Here is a 24,558-nt window from a genome sequence, read left to right on the forward strand (position 1 = left end):
GGCCATGTCTCTGGCTGGCTACACACTCAGGAAAGCAGCTTTCAGCAGCAAAAAACCCGTCCTTGTATTAAGGAATTAGCAGACAATATTATTGTCCATCTGAGGAAACATTTCAAACCAGCCTTGTCCAAAATGCTATTGAAGAATTGCACAAGACTGTACATTGCCACACTAGCTAATGCCCAGGAGTAGGGTTTACCCAGGCCACTAAATGCTGCTGTAGCAAGGAGTAGAACAGGTCTCTGCCTGCTAGTAAGTGGGGCACATGGGGAATCTGGGAAGAGCCAGTTCTCAGCCATACTTCCTCCCTCAGCATGGAAGGAAGGATCTCCCATCTCAAACATTGCCTCGGGCCAGGAATTGGCAGGCAAGTGTCTGGAAGCAATTGGCATAGAGCCAGAAGCCTAAGTGGGGGTTAGGCCTAGGGAAACTCTAAGGCTTGTCAGGCGTAACCAGTCTGTGGAGCTCCTTGCCAGAGAATGTTGTGAAGGCCAAGACTATAACAGGGTTCAAAAAAGAACTAGCTCAATTCATGGAGGAAAAGTTCATCAGTGGCTATTAGCCAGGATGGGCAGGGAGGGTGCCCCTAGCCTCTGTTTGCTAGAAGCTGGGAATGGGCGACAGGGGATGGATCACTTGATGATTACCTGTTCTGTTCATTCCCTTTGGAGCACCTGGCATTGGCCACAGTCGGAAGACAGGACACTGGGCTGGATGGACCTTTGGTCTGACCCAGTCTGGCCATTCGTTAGCTTAACCTAATTGCAAGGGCCCTTAACAGCTAGACTCAGCTGAACCCCCTTTCCAGTAATTGTAGCTGGTTGTGGTGTAGCTCAAGCAAGGAGTTAGGGGCAGGTAAGGGACTGGAAATTAATTCACTTGCCTCCCGTCTCCCAGGGGAGAGGGAACATAGTTAAAGGATTAATCCAACTTCAGAATTCCTTAAACATATAAAAGGCTGGAGAGAGAGAGGAGGGCAGCTTCCAGCAAATAAATATTAGGAAAGTAAAGGTAGGATCTGAACTGCTCTAGGACATGCTCCCAGCACAGGGAACCAAGAACCAGCAGTTTGGTCAATAAATATTCACTGAAACATTCAGTTTGTTCTCCTTCTTGCTCACACCCAGGGAAGCAGCACAGTCAGTATAAACGTGCACAGAGCATTGTGCAAGGAGTGAGTTTGCCATTTTGCATATGCAAATGTTTTTAATCAGTGGTACTTGGGGTTAGTAACTACATGATGATCCTTAGCAAATCTAGATTCAAACTGTCATCTGCAACAATGGAAAGTGAACCTGATCTACAGCCTTTTGCTATAAGAGTTCCAGTAAGCATAAGGGCTTAGCTAGCAACGTCTGTTAGAACTTGGCTAAACCCACATCAGTCACAGGAGAGCGTGAAAGTTACTGATTTTACTTATCTGAGCTGTCTCAGAAGCAGCTGGGTTAACCAGACCTCAAGTGTATGAAACTGAACGTGTCACAGGATAGTGCACAGGCACACTCACAGGCAGCGTATGGCAGGACAGGGAGCAATAGCAGGTAAAGGAGGGCCATATCTGCCTTCCTCAGCAGCTCTGGGCCTCTTGCTTCCCCTTCTCTCTTCCAAGGAGCAGAGAGGCTCCTAAGGTGGAAGAGCTGGCAAGATATTTTGGGGAGGGGAGAGAGCGGGAAGTGGAGGTAGTCCTGAGTTGTGGGGCTCTTCAAACAAACAGTGGGAGGGTCCACTCTGTCCTCCCCACCCATGTAAACAAAACAAACACCTTGCTCCCTCAACTTCTGGGAAAACAAAGGGTAACACAGAAGCAGCTGGATGACTCCTCTCTGCTCCTTACAAGAGAAAGGGAGTGAGGAGCAGGGTCCTGAGCTGCAGGTGCCGTAGCAGGGGGCAGCCTGGCAGGGACAGCCTCATTAATGGAAAGCGTGCTAAATTAATTGTATGCCTTGGTGGACCTGGTTAGGGACAACTCCTCATTCCCCAGCCCTCACTTCCCTTGGTGCCTCCTGAGGAATCTAGGCAGGGATCTTCTCCCTAACCCAATACCCCCCACACACCTGTAACAGCTGGTTTGTTTGCATCCCACCATGAGAAAACAGCCTTAAAAACCATTTTAACCTAGCAGTGGTGGCACCACAAACAAAAAACCCTCAGCTATTGCCCATTTCAGCCATTTGTCACACATTTCAGTGGCTTGTATCAGATAGCGGCAGGTCTAAAGGTTGAGAGGCATAGAATTACCACCACCAAAGACAGGCTACCCATCCATACTTTAAAGGTAGGCAGATCTCTGAACAAAGTGTAAGGGAATATTTGTATGCCCTTTGCATACGCTAATCATGCACCAAAATGCAGAGTGCACAAAACCACAAGCAAACATTCTAGCTGAGCAGCAGCAAACTTTATTGAGTCCTGATAAAATAGGATCATTTAATCACAACTGGAACAGGTTACAGACTGTCTTGCCTGTCCCTTGCATCAATCATGTCAACTCAAAATTTGTTATGTTTAACAGGATCTCTTAATGCTGATTTGAGGAGCCAGACGCTGTCTGTCCCCATTACGTAAGCCATGGAAGGAATTCAGCACCAAAATAAGTTGAAGTCTTCTCCCACTTTGAAATCCTCTCTGTACTTCCTAGGTCACCATCTCCCAGAATGCATCATTCAGGGACATCAGATATAGCACAGACTGCAATGAGTCATATGGTATTTGTGAAGTTGTGTTCTGGATATAGTCAGTGAATCAAGAAATACCAAAGGGATTTCAGAGGGGGGAAAGAAAGAATTTTGAAGAGAGATGAGATCAGTTAGAACTTGTTTCTCTGCTGAATGCCCCCGCCAGCCGGGTTAGCAGTGCTTAGTCAAGGAAGTTGGGCATAATTCACTTTAACTCTTAGTTCCATAGTGCACCTTTCATCCGTTCAAGGTGGTCATCATACAAGGTCCTCCATAATGCTTTAGAATCCCTCCCTGCCCCCTCTCCCCAGAATTAGGATTTTTTTAGCTATAATCTGTTCTGTTCCATATTGCCCCTCATTACACCCACATAAAATAAAGGCACCATCAACATGCTAACAGCTGATGAGTATCTATAACTGATAGAAAATAGCGTCTCACCTCAACATTGGCAATAAAGTGTTAAGCTATATCCTGAGAATTAAGTGCACACTGGCTGGTAATTACTATTTCGAAAGATTTTCAGCACTAACGGCTTCTTCAGTAAATAAAGAAAGAAATTAAGAGTCTCCCCTTCTTCCAGAGGAAGTACTTAGGGACTCTCACTGTAATAGCAATAAGTGTCTATTAGCAGCATCACTGCTATGGTGTATTTGGTTCAGAAGGTAAGTGTACTCGTACTTCCCACTCCTCATGAAAACTCTACATCAGAGTTATGGCTCAAGGTTCAGAATGGCACCTATTATACCATCCAGAGGATGTGAGTAAGGCAATGGGGATTAGAAAACTAATAATTCCTATGGTTTCTCAAATCACCCTTTAATCCAGCACCATGGTCTTTTTTCCTGTCCCAGGAGGACATTTCCTAGTCTTCACAGACTTGGTGCAGTCCAGTTAAGGAACTTCATAGCAACTTCGAAACCAAGGAAACAGGCCTGGAACAGACACAGAACACAAGGATCAGATGAGCCTTAGGCACACAACGCTGGAGTGCTGGAAAAGGTCTTCTCAAAGCTGAGGGGTACAGTAGCATTATAAACCCCAAACATGGTGTGTTTCCCCCCTCGACATGACTTATCTTGGACTGGAAGTAATGACATGACTGTGTCCCTCTATAGCAGAGGCAGAATTTCTGATCTTCAGTGTCATTTGTTAGATCCTTCCATTTAAAACAGGTGCTGATTCAATCTAGCCATTCAAAATGCTGGCACTTGGGTTAGAACAAACTAACAGTTCACACATCTGCTAACACCAAGAGGGGTTTAGTGCAAAGCCTGTGACCCTATTTCTGTTAGTGCTATCCCTACAGCCTACTTTAGTTTCCCAGCTACAGAGATTTGAGCCAGTATTTTAAAAGCTTGGAAATAGATCCCCCAGACCATACACCCAGGGGTGTGCAGCACTAGTGAGATAATACAACAGTCAAACAGTCTGGAATCAGAGTTAACTGCCTCCTTTACACCCACTAGGGATTTAGGGTGCAAGTAGCCAGCTCCCTGCAGCCCACTAGATATCATGGTTTACTTACTGCGTTAGCGGGAAAGGCCCTTATCATAACGGCTGTGAACCCTTTGTATAGGGATGAGACTCCTTCCTCTCTGATAAGCTCCCTCAGCACATCCCTAAAGCCATTAGGATACTTCCCTGGAGCAGCTGTTGACAGAAGCAGAACATGCCATCTATGATTTGTGAATGCAGCCAACTGAGACTTTAATTGTTAATTGTTGCACTGTGGCCTTCCCCTGTAATTCATATGGATTATTTTCCAAGTAACAAATGATTTCAAAGACTATTTATTTACTTTTATTATATGGAGATAAATCTATCTCATAGAACTGGAAGGGACCTTAAAAGGTCATCGAGTCCACTCCCCTGCCTTCACTAGCAGGACCAAGTACCATCCCTGACAGATTTTTGCCCCAGATCCCTAAATAGCCCCCTCAAGGATTGAACGCACAACCCTGGGTTTAGCAGGCCAATGCGCAAACTACTGAGCTCTCTCTCCCCACTTTTAGTCTAGTACGTCACTGACAACTCGAACAAAGACCCAGTGAGCAGAAGCCATATGCTCACCAGCACTGTAATAGTTTTAAATAATAATCGGGTCACCTGGGGGGAAAAAAAAGAAAAAAAGAGGAACTTAAGCTAAGGGTTAGAAAACTGGGAGCTTCAATCTAGCGTTATTACTGCTGGTCACGCTAACAGCATTGGCAGGGTGGAGAGTCAGTGGTGTATCAATCAATAAAGCGGGTTTGCAAGAAACAACGCTGGTCTGTTCTCAAAAAGAATATCCTCCCACATACTAGAGCCAGGAATGGCAGTGGCTTTCCAGTGAAAACTACAGGCTCCATTTTAATGCTGATGTTACACAGATCTGACCAGGTGTTTGAGGAAAGTGATTTTATAGGAACAAATTACCTGATCATGTGACATGCCACTGGAAAGTATTACCATTACGGAGCCCTTAACCAGCTACTCCAGACTAACCCTTCAGAGTCACAAACAACTTTTGGAAAGTGACTCAGTGGAGCAGGGGCTGCAATATTCTACTATATCCCATTCAGGTTTTGGTCCCTTGGTCTGGAGCATCACAGAAGCTAAATTACAAAGCAAACAAACAAAACAAAAAACACACCACAAACAAAAGGATTTTCCTGCATCAGCAACCACTGTTGGCTCCACTGGGACAGAAGCTCTGCCTATGTCCTTGATGCGTGACAGAGAAGATGCAGGGATCTGGTCAATGCAAGGCAGAGCCAGAGGATAGTCCTGCTAGAGGCTGCTGCAGAGCTCCGTTGTACAGGAATATTCCTCTGTGAGGAATGCCGAAGGAATCAACCAGAACCTTAACGGCAGCCTTTGCTGGAGCCCAGCAACCCCAAATGTCTGTTCTCCCCAGGGACTGGGCTGTCCCTACGGCAATTCTATGGAGTGCAGACTGTAGATATTTCCATGATGTCTGCAGATTTGCCAGTTAGGAAAAGCAATGGATTGTGAGAGAGACGCATAACGATGGTGTTCCCTGCTCCACTGTGATTTTATTTTAGATATCACCTGTCTGAACCAATGCAAGTGTGCCCAGTCTTATCTGAAATGATTAAGCACTTTCAATGGGGGTATATTTGTAATAAATACCACCTAGCTCTTCTACAGCACCTTTCAGCACAACTCTCAAAGAAATTTGCAAAGGACGTATCATTTTACAGATGGGGGCACAGATGAAGTAACTTGCTCAAGGTCACCCAGTAAACCTGTAGCAGAGCTGGAAATAGAACCCAGGTCTCCGGAGTCCCAGTCTAGTGCTGTAGGAGCTAGGCCACACTGCCTCCTTTCTAAAATTCTGCCCAGCCATAAGCTTCTCTATTGGATTGTCCACCCAGCCCACAGAAATGCTACATCTTGTGGAGCTCTTACACGGCTGACATCTGACTCACCAGTCTGGAAGCGGGATTTCAGCACATCCGGAGGGATGGCAACAGCCCAGTTGAAGATCCCTGCCATACCCCCGGCAAAGAGAATCCTAGGCACGCTGAGGTCACTGACACTGCAGAAATATTGAATTGAAAAGGGGTCTCTCTTTAAACTAATACATAAAGACCAGAAAGGTAGCTTGGCTGAGAGATAAGACATTACAATGGTACAGACCCGGCGTGAGAGCAGCCACTGTAGGAATTCAGAGTGAGAAACTTGTGGCCATAATGTGCTGTCTCTCCATGGGAAAGGCTCAACTCTTATTGCTCTCTCATACTTGCAGCATGACAAGGATGCCTGAAAGACCAGCTTTTAGCACACAGCAGGGACACGCAGAACGGGTGCATCTCACACTGAATGCTTTTCTAATTGTGCCATTAAGAGGAGTGCTTCAAATACCATTCAACAATCAATCCAATCCCACAGTGAGATGAGTCATCTGGATGGGAAAGCCACTGACAGCAAACGCCTCAGCAATCACAAAAGACACTACTCTGGTGATTTTGCTCTCATTTGCTTAGCAGGAGAAATGGACTGGAAGTGTCTGGAGAAAGTCAGCATTACCCTGACTTAGGATTTAACTAACCTCTTCCCCTCAGGGGTCAGAATGTTTTTCAGCCATTCATACGTCATGAAGTACATTCCACTGGCTGGAACATCTAGTTGGGAGAACAACAAAGAGACTAATGACACCTGATCGCCTCTGCATGCAGGGGGAAAAAGAGAGAGGAAAGGAAGTATTCACCCCTAAGGGGAAGCTCTGGGCTCACATCAGCTGCCAACCTTAGGGACTGTTCTGCACCAGCCTCAGCAATGCCATCAAGTACCACTAAGTTCCCTTTCTGAGCCTTCCAGTGCAAACTGCTGTCTGTCTGGATGGAACAGCAAGAACATTTTCAGAAAGAGCAGGGGCATGGCTGCAGAAACACCTATTCCTGAACCTCTGAGTCACCAGCCCTTCCAGTCACATTGTTACCTTGACTACGAGACGGGTCTAAGCTCCCCAAACTGGAGACTGGGCAGATTAAGCCAGTCTCAGTAGCTTTGTAATGGGTTCACAGCCATTTGTTCCAACCAAACTTTCTGCTTTTTTATATTCTCACGCAGCCAATGCTCAAGCCCATGGCTAGGATCAGACAACCAGTTCTGCCAGGCATGTTGTCCATGCTGCTCTAGCTGTTACAATCCTATGAGAGTCATGGGACAGATCATTTCCTGGGCTCGTGGAAATGCAAAATGCCTACAGTTTCTCTATTTAAGGATGCTCAGGTGAAATCACAGCCCCCAGACGGGGTGTATTTTAACCTCATTCAGGGGAGAAAGCATCAAACATTTCTAACCTGACCCATGGGGCTTTAATTTGTTCATTATAGGTGCCTTTAAATAAAAAAAAGGAGAGGGAAAGGAACATGATGGACACACAAGGTATTTTTCCTCCACACCAAAAATGAGTGAGCAAATAAATAACACTTTCAAGTTGGGATAAAGAGTAATTCATTGCATCTTTCAATAACCAACCCAATTGACCATCACAGACTGGGAGTCTCATGTACAAACCCCATCCCAAAGTTAAGAAAATGCTAGCTTCCTCTTTTTTCTTCTCTGTCTCTCGGCTTCTTTCCCCAGACCCATCATCCCTCGCCCATCCTGGAAGTCTATCATAGCCTTCTGCGTCTTGGATTTGATTGGTCTTTACCTCTCAAGTCCCTTTGTGTCCATTTCTAGCCCTCCTCCCCTCATTCCCTTTTGTACTCCTCTAGTCCTCCTTCCTCTCACCACCCCCACCAAGACTGCGACACATCCTAGTCGCAATTCTCAATCCCCATGAGACACAGGGGTAGCTGTGAAAACTGCAGCGCATGAAACTGATGCACAACATCTCTCAATGGCCCAGGGTGAGATTTACGATGTTGGGTCAGTTTTGTTCTGATGCTTCTCTTCCTGCAGGGGTACTATTAGAATACATTTACTCCAATTACCTCTCATGAGGGTGAGCACGGTTCCTTTGTATATGCCTCGAATTCCAGCCTCACGGTACAGCTGTTTCGCACAGTCCATTGGGCCACCGTATTTAATTTCACCTGAAGCAGCCTGGATCTGGAGAATTAAAGTGATTGTTTACCAGGCTTAACCCAAATAGTAATTTGGAACGCTTGTGCTTTCTAAAGCTACATTGTCAAGTGGAAGTTACCAGCTCAGCCCTTTTTCATGTAAACAGAAGCCACCCAAGGAATGTATGCCACTGGGCTTCTACTGATATATAGACAGACTGGTACAATGCATGTGAAGTCACCATATTCCCAGCCCGCTTTTTCTCCCTTTTATCCCTGTAATCTTTCCTCAACTGGCAGACACCCCTGTGATGTCGGCCAGGGGTTCTCGCAACAAAAATTTTGGTGGCCTCAGAGAGTGTGGCCACAAACTCTTGCTGGTGGCCGCTCTGACAATTTTTCCTAAAATACTTAATTAAATTTAGAAAAAACAAATAAATATGCACATACACAGCTTCAATCAGAGTAATTTATTTATGTAGGGTTTTTTGCAGACCTAATAATAAAAATAATGTATAGTTGTATGTATTCCTTATTGGATCTAAAGATAATAGCAAAGTACGTTATTTGTGTTTCATGTACTTGTCTTTTGTTCTTGGTTGGGGGTTTGTTTTTTTGGGGGGCATTTTTAATGACTTGCTAGCTAGTAAGTTTGCTTCTGTGAAAAGTGATATTTGTATGTTTGTTAATATCACTTTTCATAGCAGCAGTCTTGATAGCTAGAAGAAAGTGAAAAGTGATATTAACAAACATACAGATACCACTTTTCACAACAGACTTACTCAGCCCTGGTAAGCCGAGGACAAATTAAGTCTTGGATAGGGCAGTGAGTAGGCAGGCAGCGGGGGGCCAGGGGCAGCACCAGGGGCGATTGGGCGGTGAGCCCGGGGCTGGGGCAGAGCCCAAAGCTGTTGGATGGAGCCTGCTGCCGTGTGGCCGGAGGACAGAGCCCACCACCCCAGAGCTGAAACCAGAAGCCTGAACCCCACTGTCCCTGGCAAGGTGGGGAACTCACACTGGCTGCCTGCTCCTCTGGTGTTTGTGGCTCTGCTGCTCCCCTCCAATCACTGCCCAGGAAGCTGTGGCCGCAAGAAAAACCTCTGGTGGCTGCATTTGAGAAACGCTGATAGGCCAATGCAACTCCAGTGGGCAGTGGAGCTTGGGCTTCAGCCCCGGGCCCCAGCAAGTCTAAGCCAGCCCTGGCGACCCCGTTCAAAGGGGGTCGCGACCCACTTTGGGGACCTGACCCACAGTTTGAGAAGCGCTGATCTAATAAACACTCCCCTTTGTGTTAAGCCACTGCATAGTTTACACTTACTAAAATTTCTCTCCTACCCAGATTGAAAAGGATTTGCTTCCATAGGTGTTTACTGAACCATGCACTGGCTGGATCGTGCCAAATTAAGAGTCAATGCTTACCTAATTTTCACCAGTTTAAGTTTGAAATACCTCAGCTGAAATCAGTCAAGTTACTCCAGATTTATACTGATTAGAATATGACTCCAAGAAAATTTCATAGAACTCAGACAATTTTTTTGAATAAAAGATGTCCTGTGATAATGCTTTGCATGTTGGAATCAATATCTAACATCCATTAAAACACTAAGTACAGCAGTCAGAGTGAGAGAGGGCAGAGATCAGAAGGTCTGGCACAGACAATATTTTCATTTGTTCAAATTCACATTTCCCACCGGGGTTTCAAAAAACCAAGGGCTGTGACAGGTTTAAAGTTTATGGTCACTAGACTAGTTTTATAATAGCTTGTTTTATATATTTTTGAAATAGGTCCTTCTGTTACATACAAGGATTCCAGGGAACTAGGGGCAAAATCTTTATCATGCAAGAGTTTCACGAACCCGATTGTTACTATAAAGGCTTTGTTTTACATGAGAAGATGAGAGACTCTCTGGATTTCAGAAGTGCCCAAGAGGTCAGCTGGTATCCTAGGGTGATGATGCGTATATGCCGAATGGTGTATATAGGAGTGCATGTTGTATTTACCAAACAGATTGTCAAAGGGAAGCTGTATAATGCTTCTCCATGACAGAGTCGCATCAAGTTATGCCTCAGCCAAAGGGGCACTTTCTAAATTCAATACAGAGTAAATATGCTAATTAGAGGAATTAGATCTTCCTAGCAAGGGCTTTTTAAATCAGACGACACTCCTGAAATTAAAAGGGTGGGAATTTCTCCCCCTCCACACGCAAAGTCTTACCTGTAAAAGGCACTTGATCCTCTCTCCTGGAGCCATGATTGCTGTTGTGAACACTCCAGATAACATGCCAGCAGCAAACAGCTGGGGATATCTGTGCAGAGAACACAGGAAAATAAAGATCCCAAGATAAATAATCCAATAAACATGACATTTAATCTAGTCAGTGTGAAAGGACTTAATGCAACATTACAGTTAAACATATAAGAGTTTGGAAATCCAAAGCTATGGTTCCCTCAGCAAATATACTTCTGCTCCTGTGCATGCATAGTATTTTGTATTACTCAATGTGCTTACGTTTTATGCTACAATATACAGAGTGTGACCAAGTCATTTGGTGGGCCCGAGCTGTGGGCCCCCCCTTTTTGGGGGGCAGGGGGGAGAAAAGAGCTCTGGCTGTCAGCCGTGGGTGGCTGGGGCTTGTACAGAAGGGCCATGCACAGCTGGGAGAAGGGGGGGGATGGGATAAAGGCAACAGGTAGAGCCCTGTCACCCAGGGGCTGACAGTCAGAACCCTGCCGCCCACGCTCCCCCCATCCCTCACCAGTGGTGGGGCAGTGGCGGGGCTCTAGTTGTCAGCTTCGGGGTGGCAGCAGCAGCGCAGAAGGGTGGCAATGGAGTGGTAAGTCTGCTGTGAAAAGTGATCTTGATAAATATCCACCCACATTGCCACCCTTACTTCTGTGCTGCTGCTGGCAGGGCGCTGGTGCATGAATGGGGGGGAGCGGGGGAGCAGGAGGACCATAGGCAAGTACAGACACAAAGAAGGGGAACACAAATAAGTTCTGCTCTAGAACCATAAGTCTTAAGGCCCAATTCAGTAAAGCACTGAACAATTGAGTTCAATGGGAATCAAAGTATATGAAACAAGCTTTAAATTTCTTGATTTATAAGAAAACTTGAGAGAACCATGATGGATTTGGAACAGTTGAGTGAGCAAAGCTCTTGAACAAATGTATACACAAGTATATTAGATGTGCATCTGGAGTGCCATTTCTGTTAGAAACCCCAGCAAGTGGATGAGTAGTACAGGATTTTCAAACACCCTTTGTTCTTCCTAAGCCAGATTTCTTCAGATGTGTCACACACTAGTCCTTACTAGAGACTAAGGCTATGGCAAGTTGAACATTTCAAAAATAAACCAATTTTTTTAATTAAAAAACTTCTCATTCACAAATAAAATTTTATGCATCTGTGACAGGTTATCAGCCATCCACAGAATTCCAACGTGGGGCCAAAAAAGGAGCAGGAGAAATGTTGTTCCAAAAAGTCATTTTTGCAGAGGCTGACCGTAGAAATACCTCTTCAGCCATAACTACGGCTACAATGGTGGGTGGGTGTGTAAGATACGCAACTTAAGTCGGCGTATCTTAGGTCAATTTACCTCGCCGTGAGGACGGTGGCGAGTCGACCACTGCCGCTCCCCCGTCGACTCCGCTTCCGCCTCTCGCCGCGGTGCAGTTCCGGAGTCAACGGCAGAGCGATCGGGGATCGATTTATCGCATCTACGCAATCAATCGATCCCCGATAGATCGATCACTACCTGCCGATCTGGCGAGTAGTGTAGACGTACCCTAAGAGAAACACTCCTGCAATTAATAACCTAACCTACAGAGTGGCTTCAGTGAGAGTCCCACTTACCACTAGCAAGAAGGAAAGGTCATGTCTTGTGACCACCTGGTCTGTCAGATGGCTATACTGGAATATACATGTAATCTTTCCACTCAGTTTCCCTTAACAGCAAGGCTGTTCTAAGTCATTATCATTATGTAACACATACGGTATTCAGCTACAACGGAGTTCTTTAATGACTGTCTTTCTGCACAAGGAGGGAATTGTACAGTACTTGCCCACCTGCTGTCTGTTTTTAGCCTGTGCTATCAGTCCCACGCTTTTAGGAGTATTACCACCACCAGTGTTTTGGGTTTTTTAAGTATATTTCTAACCCAGAGAGGAGACACATTTACACCACAACCGAATGTGTAATTCAACACAGCAGGCTGGGAGCCGTAGAAAAGGTATCCCAAGCGTCTGAACAACCCAGAACTTACGTCAGAATGTCATCAGGATTCCTCTGCTGGAGTTTTTTCCCCAAACCAAATCCAAAGAAGCACACAGCAAACATGGGAGTCACTCCAATAATCGGAGCTGCCATTCCTTTATACAAGCCTCGGACTCCCTGCAAGACACAGCGGATTATTTAGGTTTCATGCAGCATTCTTTAGGTCGATAAATATTTCACCACATCAAGAAGCAAATAAAGTTACTATACAAGATGATCACAGCAAAGGCGGCCAGCTGCATGAATGAAAGGGATTTGCCGTGATACAGTTTTAAAACACAGCCCAGAGGGGCTGTGGGGAAGTCGTGCCAGGACTTGCTAGCCCTGTAGGGGGGTGGGGGGGGGGAAAGAGAAGGAGACTCCCAAAACATACCTACCAAGATGGCACTAGGCTAAGCCCTAGATTTTCTTACTCTCCAAATAACTGCCATCCTGCCTCCATTGCTTATTCACGTTTCTCACCAGCACTAGGTCAGCTCTCTGCCACCCCAACTTTAAAGTAGCTAGTGGCCCCCTTAAATACAGTCCTGTTCGAAACCCGCATGGCTCAGTACATGTCTCTCATATACAGGTACAGAGAGACACACATACTGTATTACAGTCTTCAAAAGGCAACATTTCAGTATAACCCTGACACTCAACATGTCTACAGTGGGCCAGACTCCTCCCTGGTGATAGGCAACTGATTTCAATGGAGTTGCAGCAGTGATGGATTTGGCCCACTCCAGTTAACCCTTTCATTCCCCCCCCCCCACACACACACACACTAACTAAGCATTCTCAATTCTATTTGATGTAATTCAGGAAGCAGAGTGTGAGGAGCAACTTGTCAGGACTTTCACTGCAGATTTGACAACACACAAAGAAGGTACCAATCTGAGATTTCTAAAGATAGCTACAGCTCTCAACCCAAGGTTTAAGAATCTGAAGTGCCTTCCAAAATCTGAGAGGGACGAGGTGTGGAGCATGCTTTCAGAAGAGTTAAAAGATGCGGAAACTACAGAACCAACCCACCAAAAATGAAAATCAACCTTCTGCTGGTGGCATCTGACTCAGATAGTTAAAATGAATGTGCCTGGGTCTGCACCGCCTTGTATCGTTATCGAGCAGAACCCATCATCGGCAGGGACACATGTCCTCTGGAAGGGTGGTTGAAGCATGAAGGGACACATGAATATTTAGTGCATCTGGCACGTAAATATCTTGCGACACCGGCTACAACAGTGCCATGCGAACACCTGTTCTTACTTTCAGGTGACATTGTAAACAAGAAGCAGGCAGCATTATCTCCTGCGAATGTAAACAAACTTGTTTGAGCAATTGGCTGAACACGTAGTAAGACTGAGTGGACTTGTAGGCTCTAAAGTTTTGCATTGTTTTATTTTTGAGTGTAGTTATTTTTTGGTACGTAATTCTACATTTGTAAGTTCAACTTTCATGATAAAGAGATTGCACTACAGTACAGTAACTCCTCACTTAACATCGTCCTGGTTAACGTTGTTACATTGCTGATCAATTAGAGAACATGCTTGTTTGAAGTTGCGCAATGCTCACTTATAACGTTGTTTGGCAGCCGCCTGCTTTGTCCACTGCTTGCAGAAAGAGCAGCCCATTGGAGCTAGCTGGTGGGGGACTGGAACCAGGGTGGGCCGGCAGCCCCCCTAAGTTTCCTGTGTAGCAGCTGCCCAGCAGGCTATCAATTGCCAGGCAATTCAGGTGTCCCTCCCTCAACTGCCATGTGCTGCTCCTGCCCTCTGCCTTGGAGCTGCTCCCAGGAGCCTCCTGCTTGCTGTGCAGAATGGGGGGGGGGGGGGGGGAGGAAGGAAAAAAAGGGGTGCTAATGTCAGGGTGTCCCCCTCCCCCACTCCTGTACCCCATCTCCACTGACACGACAGAGCTCAGGACGGAGGGAGCTTGCTGGCAGCAGCTGTCATCTCAACTTACTGATCTACTTAAAAAGGCAATGTACTTAGCGTGGGGTCAGCGTACTTAGAGAGGAAATGTGCGTCACACACCCCCTCCCCCCTCCAGGCACCAGCGAAGGAAGCAGGTGCCTAGGGTGGCCAATAGAAAGGGGTGGCACTCCGTCGGGGTATTCGGCAGCACTTCGGTGGCAACTCAAGCACTCCGCTTTAGTCTTCGGCGGCAGGTCCTTCACTCTGTCTCTTCCTCTTCGGTGACAGCTAAATTGGGGTTTTCTTTTATTTACCTCCCCCCCCCCCCCCCCCCTTTGCCGCTTGGGGCGGCAAAAAAGCTGGAGCCGGCCCTGCACACAGTGCGTCCGTCTCTCTCTCTCTCTCTGCCATGCTGTGTCTCCTCCCTCTATTCATGCTGCCTTGTAGAGTGAAGCTACATTAACAACGTGTTACCCTTGAGGGCTCAGCCGAGTGCTAGTTCATCATTTAGCAGCAAGGCATTCCCTGGGAAATATCCCACCCTCCGACTCCACCACCTCAACCAAGCCTCACAATCATCATTGCTGTGTACAGTATTAAATGTTTGTTTAAAACTTATACTGTGTATGTAATGTCTTTTGTCTAGCAAAAAAAATCCCCCCCATTCACATTAATTCTTATGGGGAAATTGGATGTGCTTAACATCGTTTTGCTTAAAGTAGCATTTTTCAGTAACATAACTACAACGTTAAGCGAGGAGTTACTGTACTTAGATTAGGTGTATTGAAAAATACTATTTTATTCTTTACAGTGCAAATATTTGTAATAAAGATAATATAAAGTGAGCACTGTACACTTTGTATTCTGTGTTGGAATTGAAAATATCCAAAAATATTTAAATAAATGGTATTCTATTATTGTTTAATCCTGCAATTAATCGCGCAATCCTTTTAATCGTGTGATCTTTTTAATCACGATTAATTTTTTTAATTGCTTGACAGCCCTAATAATTTCAATACATTCTTACATGTTTCCTTACACTGAAAGGCATGACTGGCTGGCAACCATGTATGACTCCACTATGCAAGAAACTCAGTGTGAGACAGACCTTTGAAAGTCCTGCTTGGCCAGCTCACACAAGGAGGGTACCAAGAGGGCCTCCAAAAGGGTGCCATAAAGGGAAAGACTTAACTATTCTTGGCTGTATAAACTAGTAAACATGAAGTAGGAGTAGGGAGGTAGGATTACCTTTGTACTTAGCAGTAGTGAGACCATTAGTGGATACTGTCTCCAGTTCTGGTGTTCAAGAAGGATATTGAAGAATTGGAAAAGGTACAGAGAAGAACTACATGAATTATTTGACATCTGAAAAATCTCCCTTATCATGAGAGACTTATGAAGCTCAATCTATTTAGTTTATCCAAGACAAGGTTAAGAGGTGACTTGATCACAGAATACAAGTTCATGTGTGGAGTGAGATTTCTTATACCACAGTGCTCTTTAGTTTAGCAGACAAAGGGATAACAAGATGGAATGGATGGAAGCTGAAGCTAACTAATTCACACTAGAGTTAAGGAGAGTTGGTAGTTTCTCAATCAGACAATATTAAAGGCACAACTGCAAACTATCCCAACGCAAAGGAAAAATAGCAAGAATAGTAAGAGGTCAGTATGGCTCCATAGGGAACTCTTTAATGATATGAAATTCCAGAAAGGAATCCTACAAGAAGTGGAAACAGAGACAAATTGCTAAGGATTAGTACAATATAGCAAAAGCACGTAGGGAGATTTTGCACAAAAGGAATTATTGCCTTTCATGTCCCCTCCTAGGGGTAAGAAGAGATTTTACACATACATTAGGAGCAAGAGAAAGATAAATAAAAAGTATAGTTTCTCTACTTAATGGGGAAGGAGAGCTAATAACAGATCACTTTAAACACCTGAGCGTTCTTGATGCCTATTTTGCTTCACTCTTTGCTAAAAAGATTAATTGTGACCAAATATATGACATGTATAATGGGGGGGAGAAATGCAGGCCAAATAGGGGAAAACAGGTTAGAGAATAGTTAGGTAAGTTCCATGTATTCATGCTGGCAGGGCCTCATTAAATCCATTCTTGGATACGTAAGGAACTAGCTAAAGCAATGTCGGAACCATTAAGAATTATCTTCGAGAACTCATGGAGGACTGGTGAAGGGCAAACATAGCATCTATCTTCAACAAGTGGAACAAAGAGGACCTGGGCCATTATAGGCTAGTTAGCCAAACTTGGACACCTAGAAAGATACTGGAGCAAAATTATTAAACAATGTATATGCCCCTAGAGAATAATAGGGTTATAAGATTACCTCGCATGGATCTGTCAAGAACCAAATCATGTCATACCAACTTAATTTTCTTGACAGGGTTACTGGCTTAGCAAATAGGAGGGAAACTGTAGATGTGATGTATCTTGAGTTTAATAAGGCTTTTGACACAGTCCCACATGACAGTCTCATAAACAAACTAGAGAAGTTTGATTTAGATAAAATTATTATAAAGTGGTTGATAGACAGTAGCTATATCAAGGGTTCGCTGTCGTACTGGGATGACATATCTATTGGGGTCCCACAGGGATCAATCCCGAGTTCGGTGCTATTCAATAGTTTCATGAATGCCTTGGATAATGGAGTGGAAAGTGTGCTTATAAGATTTACAGAAGACATCAAATAAAATTTTATAAAGAGAAGTGCAAGGTAGTACATTTAAGAAGGAAAAATCAAATGCACAGCTACAAAATGGGGAGTAAGTGGCTAGAGGGTAGTGCTGCTGAAAAGGATCTGGAGGTTATAATGGATCACAAATTAAATACCAGACAACAATGTGATGCCATCACAAAAAAGGCTAATACACCCCAGTGTGTTAACAGGAGTGTCATATGCAAGATGCAGGAGGTAACTGCTCAGCACCAGTGAGACCTCAGCTCTCCAGAGCTGTATCCAGTTCTGGGCACCACAGTTTAAGAAAAATATAAACAAATTGGAGAGTCCAGTGGAGAGCAAAAAAACGTATTAAAGGGTTTAGGAAACCTGACCTAGGAGGAAAGATGAAAAAAAATGGGCATGCTTAGCCTTGACAGAGGATGGACCTGATAACAGTCATTAACATAAGACTGTTATAAAGAGGATAGTGATCAATTGTTCTCCATGTCTACTGAAGATAGGACAAGTAGTAATGGGCTTAATCTGCAGCAAGGGAGTGTGATGTTGCACCCAATATTGCTTTACAGAAATATGCTTATGAATGTAAATATGACATAACTGGAATATGTTTTATGCTAGATATGCCATGTAACATATCTTTGCAAAGGTTATGTTCTATTGCATGTATTCATCCTATTCGTATGCATGTATCATTTTTATATCTGAAGTTATGAGCGTTGGCTCTATGCTTGTATTTAAAGTGTTTGCTGTAGAAAGCACATAAGGCAGATTTGGTCAACATAGTGTGAAGGGATTATTCAAGTAAATGGAAGTACTTGGTGAACAATGGACCTTGATAGACGCCAATCCACATCTGAGCTTTCCTGGGAACGTCCCTGTAGAGAACTAAGTCATGCATGGACAGGTGACTCGCCCATGTGACTCTAAGACCATCTTGTAGCTGGGATTCTACACAGAGGAAGGGAGGAGTTTCCACCCACAAGAGAGAAACTATATAAAGTCCTGGGACACCCTTCCATTTTGTCTTCAGCTGGCTCAAGAGGTAGCCTCTCCACCCCCAAAGGATACCTGAAAGAAACTGGAACAAAGGACAGTAACTACAGGGGTGTGGAGTGGTTGCTGGACCCAGACTAGAAGGAGGCTAGTCTGTAAAAGAAGCTTACTGGAACATCTCTGAGGGTGAGATTTCATCTGTAATCACTTTCTTACTGTATTAGGCTTAGACTTGCCTGTTTTATTTTATTTTGCTTGGTAATCACTTTGTTCTGTCTGTTATTACTTGGAACCACTTAAATCCTACTTTTTGTATTTAATAAAATCACTTTTACTTATTAATTAATCCAGAATAAGTATGAATACCTGGGGGGGGCAAACAGCTGTGCATCTCTCTCTATCAGTGTTATAGAGGGCGAACAATTTATGCGTTTACCATGTATAAGCTTTATACAAGGTAAGATGGATTTATTTGGGGTTTGGACCCCATTGGGAGATGGGTATCTGAGTGCTGGAGACAGGAGCACTTCTTAAGCTGTTTTCAGTTGAGCCTGCAGCTTGTGGGGGACGTGGCTCAGACCTGGGGCTGTGTTTATAGCAGGCTAGCATGTCTGGCTCAACCAGGCAGGATTCTGAAGTCCCAAGCTGGCTCAGAGGTAGTCTCAGCACATCAGGTTGCAATTCCCAAGGGTGTTTCTGTGATCCAACCCGTCACAGGGAGATTTAAGTTAAATACACCTCTACCTCGATATAACACAAATTCGGATATAACGCGGTAAAGCAGTGCTGTGGGGGGGGGGGGGGGGGGGGGCTGCGCACGCCGGTGGATCAAAGCAAGTTCAATATAACGCGGTTTCACCTATAACACAGTAAGATTTTTTGGCTCCCGAGGACAGCGTTATATCGAGGTAGAGGTGTATTAGGAAATAAGTTTCCTAACTATAAAGGTAGTTAAGCTGTGGAATAGACTTCCGCAGGAGGCTGCGGAATCCCTGTCAATGCAGGTTTTTAGAACAGACTGGACAAACATCAGTCAGGGACCATCTAGGTTTACTTGGTCCTGATTCAGTGCAGGGGGCTGGACTAGGGTGACCTATTGAGGTCCCTTCCAGCCCTTCATTTCTGTGATTCTACAATGGTGCCTTCTGGCCTTAAAAATCTATGATTCTGAACTAGCACTTCCTCTTTTGCCTCGTCACAGAGGAGATTATGAGTTCTAGAAGAAATTAGAGACATTGCTTGTGTCAACAATAGTCAGTCTCTATTTTAGGATTTCCAGAGAGCTCTCCATAGCATAGGGATTTCACCACCTACAACAATACAGCCAGCAAACAACTTGCCAATGTTCATTACAGCCTTTAACTTTAGGTATTAACACAACAACATTGCTGACTTAAAAAAAAAAGATCTATATCACACATTCCAAAGATTATTATTTTCTCCCTCTACTAGTTCTTCTGTCAAATTTCGCAATCTGATGAAAATTTTGAATTAGAACCATTTGACTTGATAGCCTGATTTTATATAGTCTCAAGGGGGCCAGATTCCCACAAAATTCCACTCCAATGACGTACATGAGCAACTGACATTTTTGGCAGGCATAGCAAGTGCCAGTATACAGTACCTCTCTCACGAGAGTCTGTCTGAAACAGTCGAAGGTCCCAGAATAGAGTGGAGGCTGCCCAGCCTGAGGTTTTGGTTGGGTCTGTAGTCTCACCTGTAAAACAAGAAAAAAAATTTTTTTCTTCCTTTTAAGGTACATGACTTTTTTAGGATTAGTTCCAGAGAGCCATATTAAAGTCATAGGTTTTATAACCAGACATTGTAATATTGGTACAAGGGTTAAAACTCAGTATTTTAGCTTGTGCAAATATCTAAAAAAGAACACAAATACCTTAAGTTATTTCAATATTGTTATAAATATTACACTTAATTTAAATTCAAGTTAATACTCTCTAAACAGCAGAGTGGCTGCTTTAAGCACTTCTGAGATCCAGTGCCATTTCTACTGCTCTCTTTCCCCATCTGCTAAACTCAGTATGCAGGTACGGTCACCAATGAAACTTGGTTTTATCTTCAAATTAAAGAATATAATTAAAAGGAAAGGAAACATCTCATCTCCAGTTTCATCAATCTGTAGATCAATAATCCAGAACAAATACTTGTTAAATTCCAAAAAGCTTCCCACTCATATCACGATGGGCCATCATGCTCTGGAAGTTGTACTCGCCACAGGTCTGATGTCTATATTAAAGAGGAGACCCGATGCAATCAGTTATACCCCTTTAGCTCATGGCCGGTCACCAGAGCAGCCTTCTGTTGGGCAGAGTTTGGACACCTCTGCTTTGCTGTTTCCTGGTCTTCAGTTACTTCTTTATCTACCTTTCCCCCTCTCAAGCTCTAGGCTCCTTTGCCATAACAGAGTTTAAACACATGTAACAATTAGTTATTGGGGCTCAAGGTCACAAATTTCCCTTAATTTGTAACTTTCTGATGCTTTTTGGAACAAGAGTTTTGATTTCCAGTCATCACTGATTTTTCTAGATGCTAACTAGACTTTTCTGAGTGTCTTAAGATGAACGCGCTGGCTAGATGAAGACAAGCAAAACACAGATTGGAACAAATACATCGTTAAAACAGATAGATGCTACCATTTTGAGAGTAACGATGAGCCAATAGTTAGGGGACTAGTCTGAGACTCAGGAGACCCAAGTTCAATTCTCAGCTCTACCACAAACTTCCTTTGTGATTTTGGGCAAGTCATTTAGTTTCTCTGTGCCTCAGTTCTCCAAATGTAAAACAGGGATAATGGCACTTCCCTACCTCGCAGGGGTGTTGTGAAGATAAATACATTAACGTTTGTGAGGTGCTCACTTACTATGGTAATGGGAGCCATTTGAGTACCTGAAATAGACAGATTCTTTAAAACAGAGTGGTACAAAGAACACTCCTACACACATACACACCCAGCCCCCATAGGCTAACATAATGAAACTGTTCACGCTCAGATAGAAGTGAGCTTACGGACATTTTTATTTCAATTAATGGCAGAAGGAAGGCCAAGGGAGTTCCAGCTACCACAGGCTGAGAGTGGAAATGCTCCAAAGTGAATCATCGGTATGATTTTAGACCAAAGTGGAGTTGCCTTCATATGCTAGTGTAGTAATTTCTCTTAAAAAAAAAAAAAAAAAAGTCACTTGTATATACTATCAAAGTGACAGAACAAGGAGTACCAGATATCCCATTCATGTCTCTCCTTTAAAATAAAGTGATAATGATCAGCCTGTGAAACTCTAACAAAACAGGATCATTGATATCATGAGCTAATGGTGAGTGGCACATCAGTGCTGCCTCTGTGTGGTAGGAAGCATACACCTTAAATTGACCGAGTTAGCTGGTGAAACCAAGAGCTTCTGAAAAACAGCACGACTTCACATGTTTGCACAGATCACGTATCATTCTAGAAGACACAGGCATAAACACTGCCACAGTTGCCAGAAACTAGATGCAAATATTGCTTCCAAGATAAGAGGACACGCCCTGTAATAATACTGTGTGTGTAGGATACATAACAGGTCAGTCAACACAGAGCTTTCAGGTCAGTCCCATTTTCATACAATAAGAATAATGGGGGGGAGTGAGGGGGAAGGGCGATACTCAGCATCCATGTCCAGATACAATTCTGCCAGAGTCTCTGCACACCCCTCATGGCTAGACGTTCTCAAAACTGGTTGCCTGGTCTTGTGAATCCCATAGTGTCAGTTTTACCTAACGTGCACAGTGACTTTTGGCATCTTTACCAGCTCTCTTTCAGATGCTACTAGATTCCACTGCCCAGAGGGGGACTCTGCAGGCTGGTCAGGAGGCTTTATGCCAAAACTAGAAACTACCATGACTCCCTAAACAGACAAGGTGGATGAGATAATATATTTTATTGGACCAACGTCTGTTGATGAAAGAGACAAGCTTTTAGAGAAGTTATACCCCCCCCCCCCCGCAACTGTACTCCTCCTCCTCTCTTCCCCCCTCCCCCCCCCCGCGCGCGGTGCAGGCCGGGAGCTGTAGTACCCTCCCCCCCCTCCCCCGCGCGCGGTGCAGGCCGGGAGCTGTAGTACCCTCCCCCCCTCCCCCGCGCGCGGTGCAGGCCGGGAGCTGTAGTACCCCCCCCCCTCCCCCGCGCGCGGTGCAGGCCGGGAGCTGTAGTACCCTCCCCCCCATCCCCCGCGCGCGGTGCAGGCCGGGAGCTGTAGTACCCTCCCCCCCTCCCCCGCGCGCGGTGCAGGCCGGGAGCTGTAGTCCCTCCCCCCTCCCCCGCGCGCGGTGCAGGCCGGGAGCTGTAGCACCCCCTCCCCCGCGCGCGGTGCAGGCCGGGAGCTGTAGCACCCCCCCCCTCCCGCGCGCGGTGCAGGCCGGGAGCTGTAGTCCCCTCCCCCCCTCCCCCGCGCGGTGCAGGCCGGGAGCTGTAGTCCCCTCCCCCCCTCCCCCGCGCGGTGCAGGCCGGGAGCTGTAGTCCCCTCCCCCCCTCCCCCGCGCGGTGCAGGCCGGGAGCTGTAGTCCCCTCCCCCCTCCCCCGCGCGGTGCAGGCCGGGAGCTATAGTCCCTCCCCCCTCCCCCGCGCGCGGTGCAGGCCGGGAGCTGTAGTAGTCCCCCCCGGGCGGCCCCTGGCTCCCCAGGCTCACCTTGATGGTGTCCAGCGGGTGCCCCACAAACACCAGGCATACGCCGCCGAAGCCGCCGGCGAAGAAGTTCTTCACGGGGCTGATGGGCTGCGGCTGCTTCGCCATGGCCGCGGCGGCTGCTCAGCGGGAGCGGAGCCCTGCGCAGAACCCCACGGCGCCCAGCAGCGGAGCTCTCGCGCTGACCTTTACCCCAGTCCCGCGCCGCAAGGCATGGCGGGACACGGGGGGCGGGGCATGCTGGGACAGTGGAGGACTGGCCTGCCGGGACTCCCTCGGGCCGACGGCGCGATGCGCATGCGCTCTACTCCCGCTTGCCCCCGGGCCGGCTCCCGCCCTGCTAAAGAGCCGGGGCCCGCGGGGCGAGGGAGGCGTCGCCCGTCTGCGTCAGCCACAGCCCTGCTCCGGCTTTAGACGGAACCACTTCCCGGTGTTCCGTCCCTGAACCCGCGAACTCGTGTGAACGCTCCTCGCCCCGCGCTGGTGGCGCAGGGAAGGGCCGTGGGGAATCCTGGGCCGCACCAGGGTCCCAGGTGCCTCGCTTCTCAGGAGGCCCCAAGTGTACTTGGCCCGGCCCTGGTTTGAGTTCTGTCTTGGAGGAAAGCCACTCGGCCCCATGAAGTGTTCCTGTGGCTCGCTCCTTTTCCTCTTGATCACAAGGTGGCATTCTGGGGCTATTCCCCAGCGGCAGGTGCCGGGTCTCTCCTCCATGCTAATAATGCTATCTTTAATTTCCCCAGGAGAGCAGCAGTGGGGCATAACTGCTATGCTGTCATCAAGCAATAGTTTAGCACGTGTCTCCCTTAATTCTGGTGAGTGTCATTTTGTGGTCAGTTTCATGAGAGTATAGGTGAAGAAAAACTAGCCATGCTTTAGAAAGAACTATCTGCGGAGGGGTCTCTGTAACATAAACTACTCCATCTCCGTGTCTGGTGGTGTGAGGGGTGTCTGAGTAGGGGTAAGGCCTAGCTGCTATTCAATTTTCCTGATACAGTTTTAGGAAACCCCTCTTCCTCAGAGAGCTGATACCATGTAGCTCTTGCCCTCAGAGAGGAAAATTTGTTTCTGGTTTAGAGCAGTGATGCAAACACTAACATAGACACGGCTGAAGTGTTTTTACCACTGGCTTTTCCTGGCACTGTAATTAAAGCATCTGGGTCCTGTCGACACCAGCACTTACACCATTGAAAGTAAAGCATGGCTGACTCATTACTGGAAAATGGGTACAGTAGAACCTCAGAGTTACAGACACCTCAGGGATGGAGGTTATCCATAACTCTGAACAAAACAAAGCTCCACACTCTGGGCCAGTTCCAGAGGCAGCTAGGCAGCTTCCTTCTGGACAAGCTTGTCCCCCTCCCCACCGAGGGGTGGTGGTGAAAACAGTGCCCCCCCTCCCAGCGGGGGTGTGTGTGAAAACAGCGCCCCCACCCCAGGAGAGGGTTGTGTGTGAAAACAGCACTCACGTCTTACAGGAAAGCAGTGCAGACACCAATGTTGTTTCTGCGCAGGGCTCACAGCTTTGCCTGAGAATCTCAGCATCTTCAACTCCTAGCTGTAAGTGGGGGCCTAGTGTGTGGGAGTGGGAACAGGCAGCCCGGATGTGCCTACCTTTAAGATGCAATACAGGCACAGTACGTATTTGCTTTGTTTTTTGGCCTCTGTTGCTGTCTGATTGATTACTTCCGGTTTCACATGGTGTCCTGTTGACCAGTCAGTCTGTAATTCTCGCATTCATATTTTTGACGTTCTACTGTAATAATTTTCCGAGTGTAGACAAGGCCAAGTTGAAAAAGTGAAATTCTTCAGAGACTGTTAGTCT

General features: G+C 46.0%; 1 protein-coding gene across 2 annotated transcripts in view; it reads right to left on the reverse strand.

The window, feature by feature from the left end:
- Positions 1-22,993, reverse strand: part of SLC25A20 (solute carrier family 25 member 20) — a 35,918-nt gene extending 12,925 nt beyond the window's left edge. The window contains exons 1-9 of one of the 2 annotated variants that reach the window (XR_010561534.1): positions 22,740-22,993; positions 19,685-19,777; positions 12,461-12,588; positions 10,413-10,503; positions 8,126-8,243; positions 6,733-6,805; positions 6,110-6,219; positions 4,204-4,328; positions 3,492-3,610 (exon numbers count right to left, since the gene is read on the reverse strand). Coding sequence is in view for 1 of the 2 variants with exons in the window: in XM_065407680.1 (XP_065263752.1) it covers positions 3,548-3,610; positions 4,204-4,328; positions 6,110-6,219; positions 6,733-6,805; positions 8,126-8,243; positions 10,413-10,503; positions 12,461-12,588; positions 19,685-19,777; positions 22,740-22,844 (906 nt within the window). In the remaining variant the exon portion in view is untranslated. Of the gene's footprint in view, positions 1-2,379; positions 3,611-4,203; positions 4,329-6,109; positions 6,220-6,732; positions 6,806-8,125; positions 8,244-10,412; positions 10,504-12,460; positions 12,589-19,684; positions 19,778-22,739 lie in introns of those variants that run through there. The other variant, XM_065407680.1, reaches the window with a different exon arrangement.
- Between the last annotated feature and the right edge of the window lie 1,565 nt (positions 22,994-24,558).

This window comes from Emys orbicularis, chromosome 7 (genome assembly GCF_028017835.1).
Source record: "Emys orbicularis isolate rEmyOrb1 chromosome 7, rEmyOrb1.hap1, whole genome shotgun sequence".
In the NCBI taxonomy this organism is placed as follows: Eukaryota; Metazoa; Chordata; order Testudines; family Emydidae; genus Emys; species Emys orbicularis.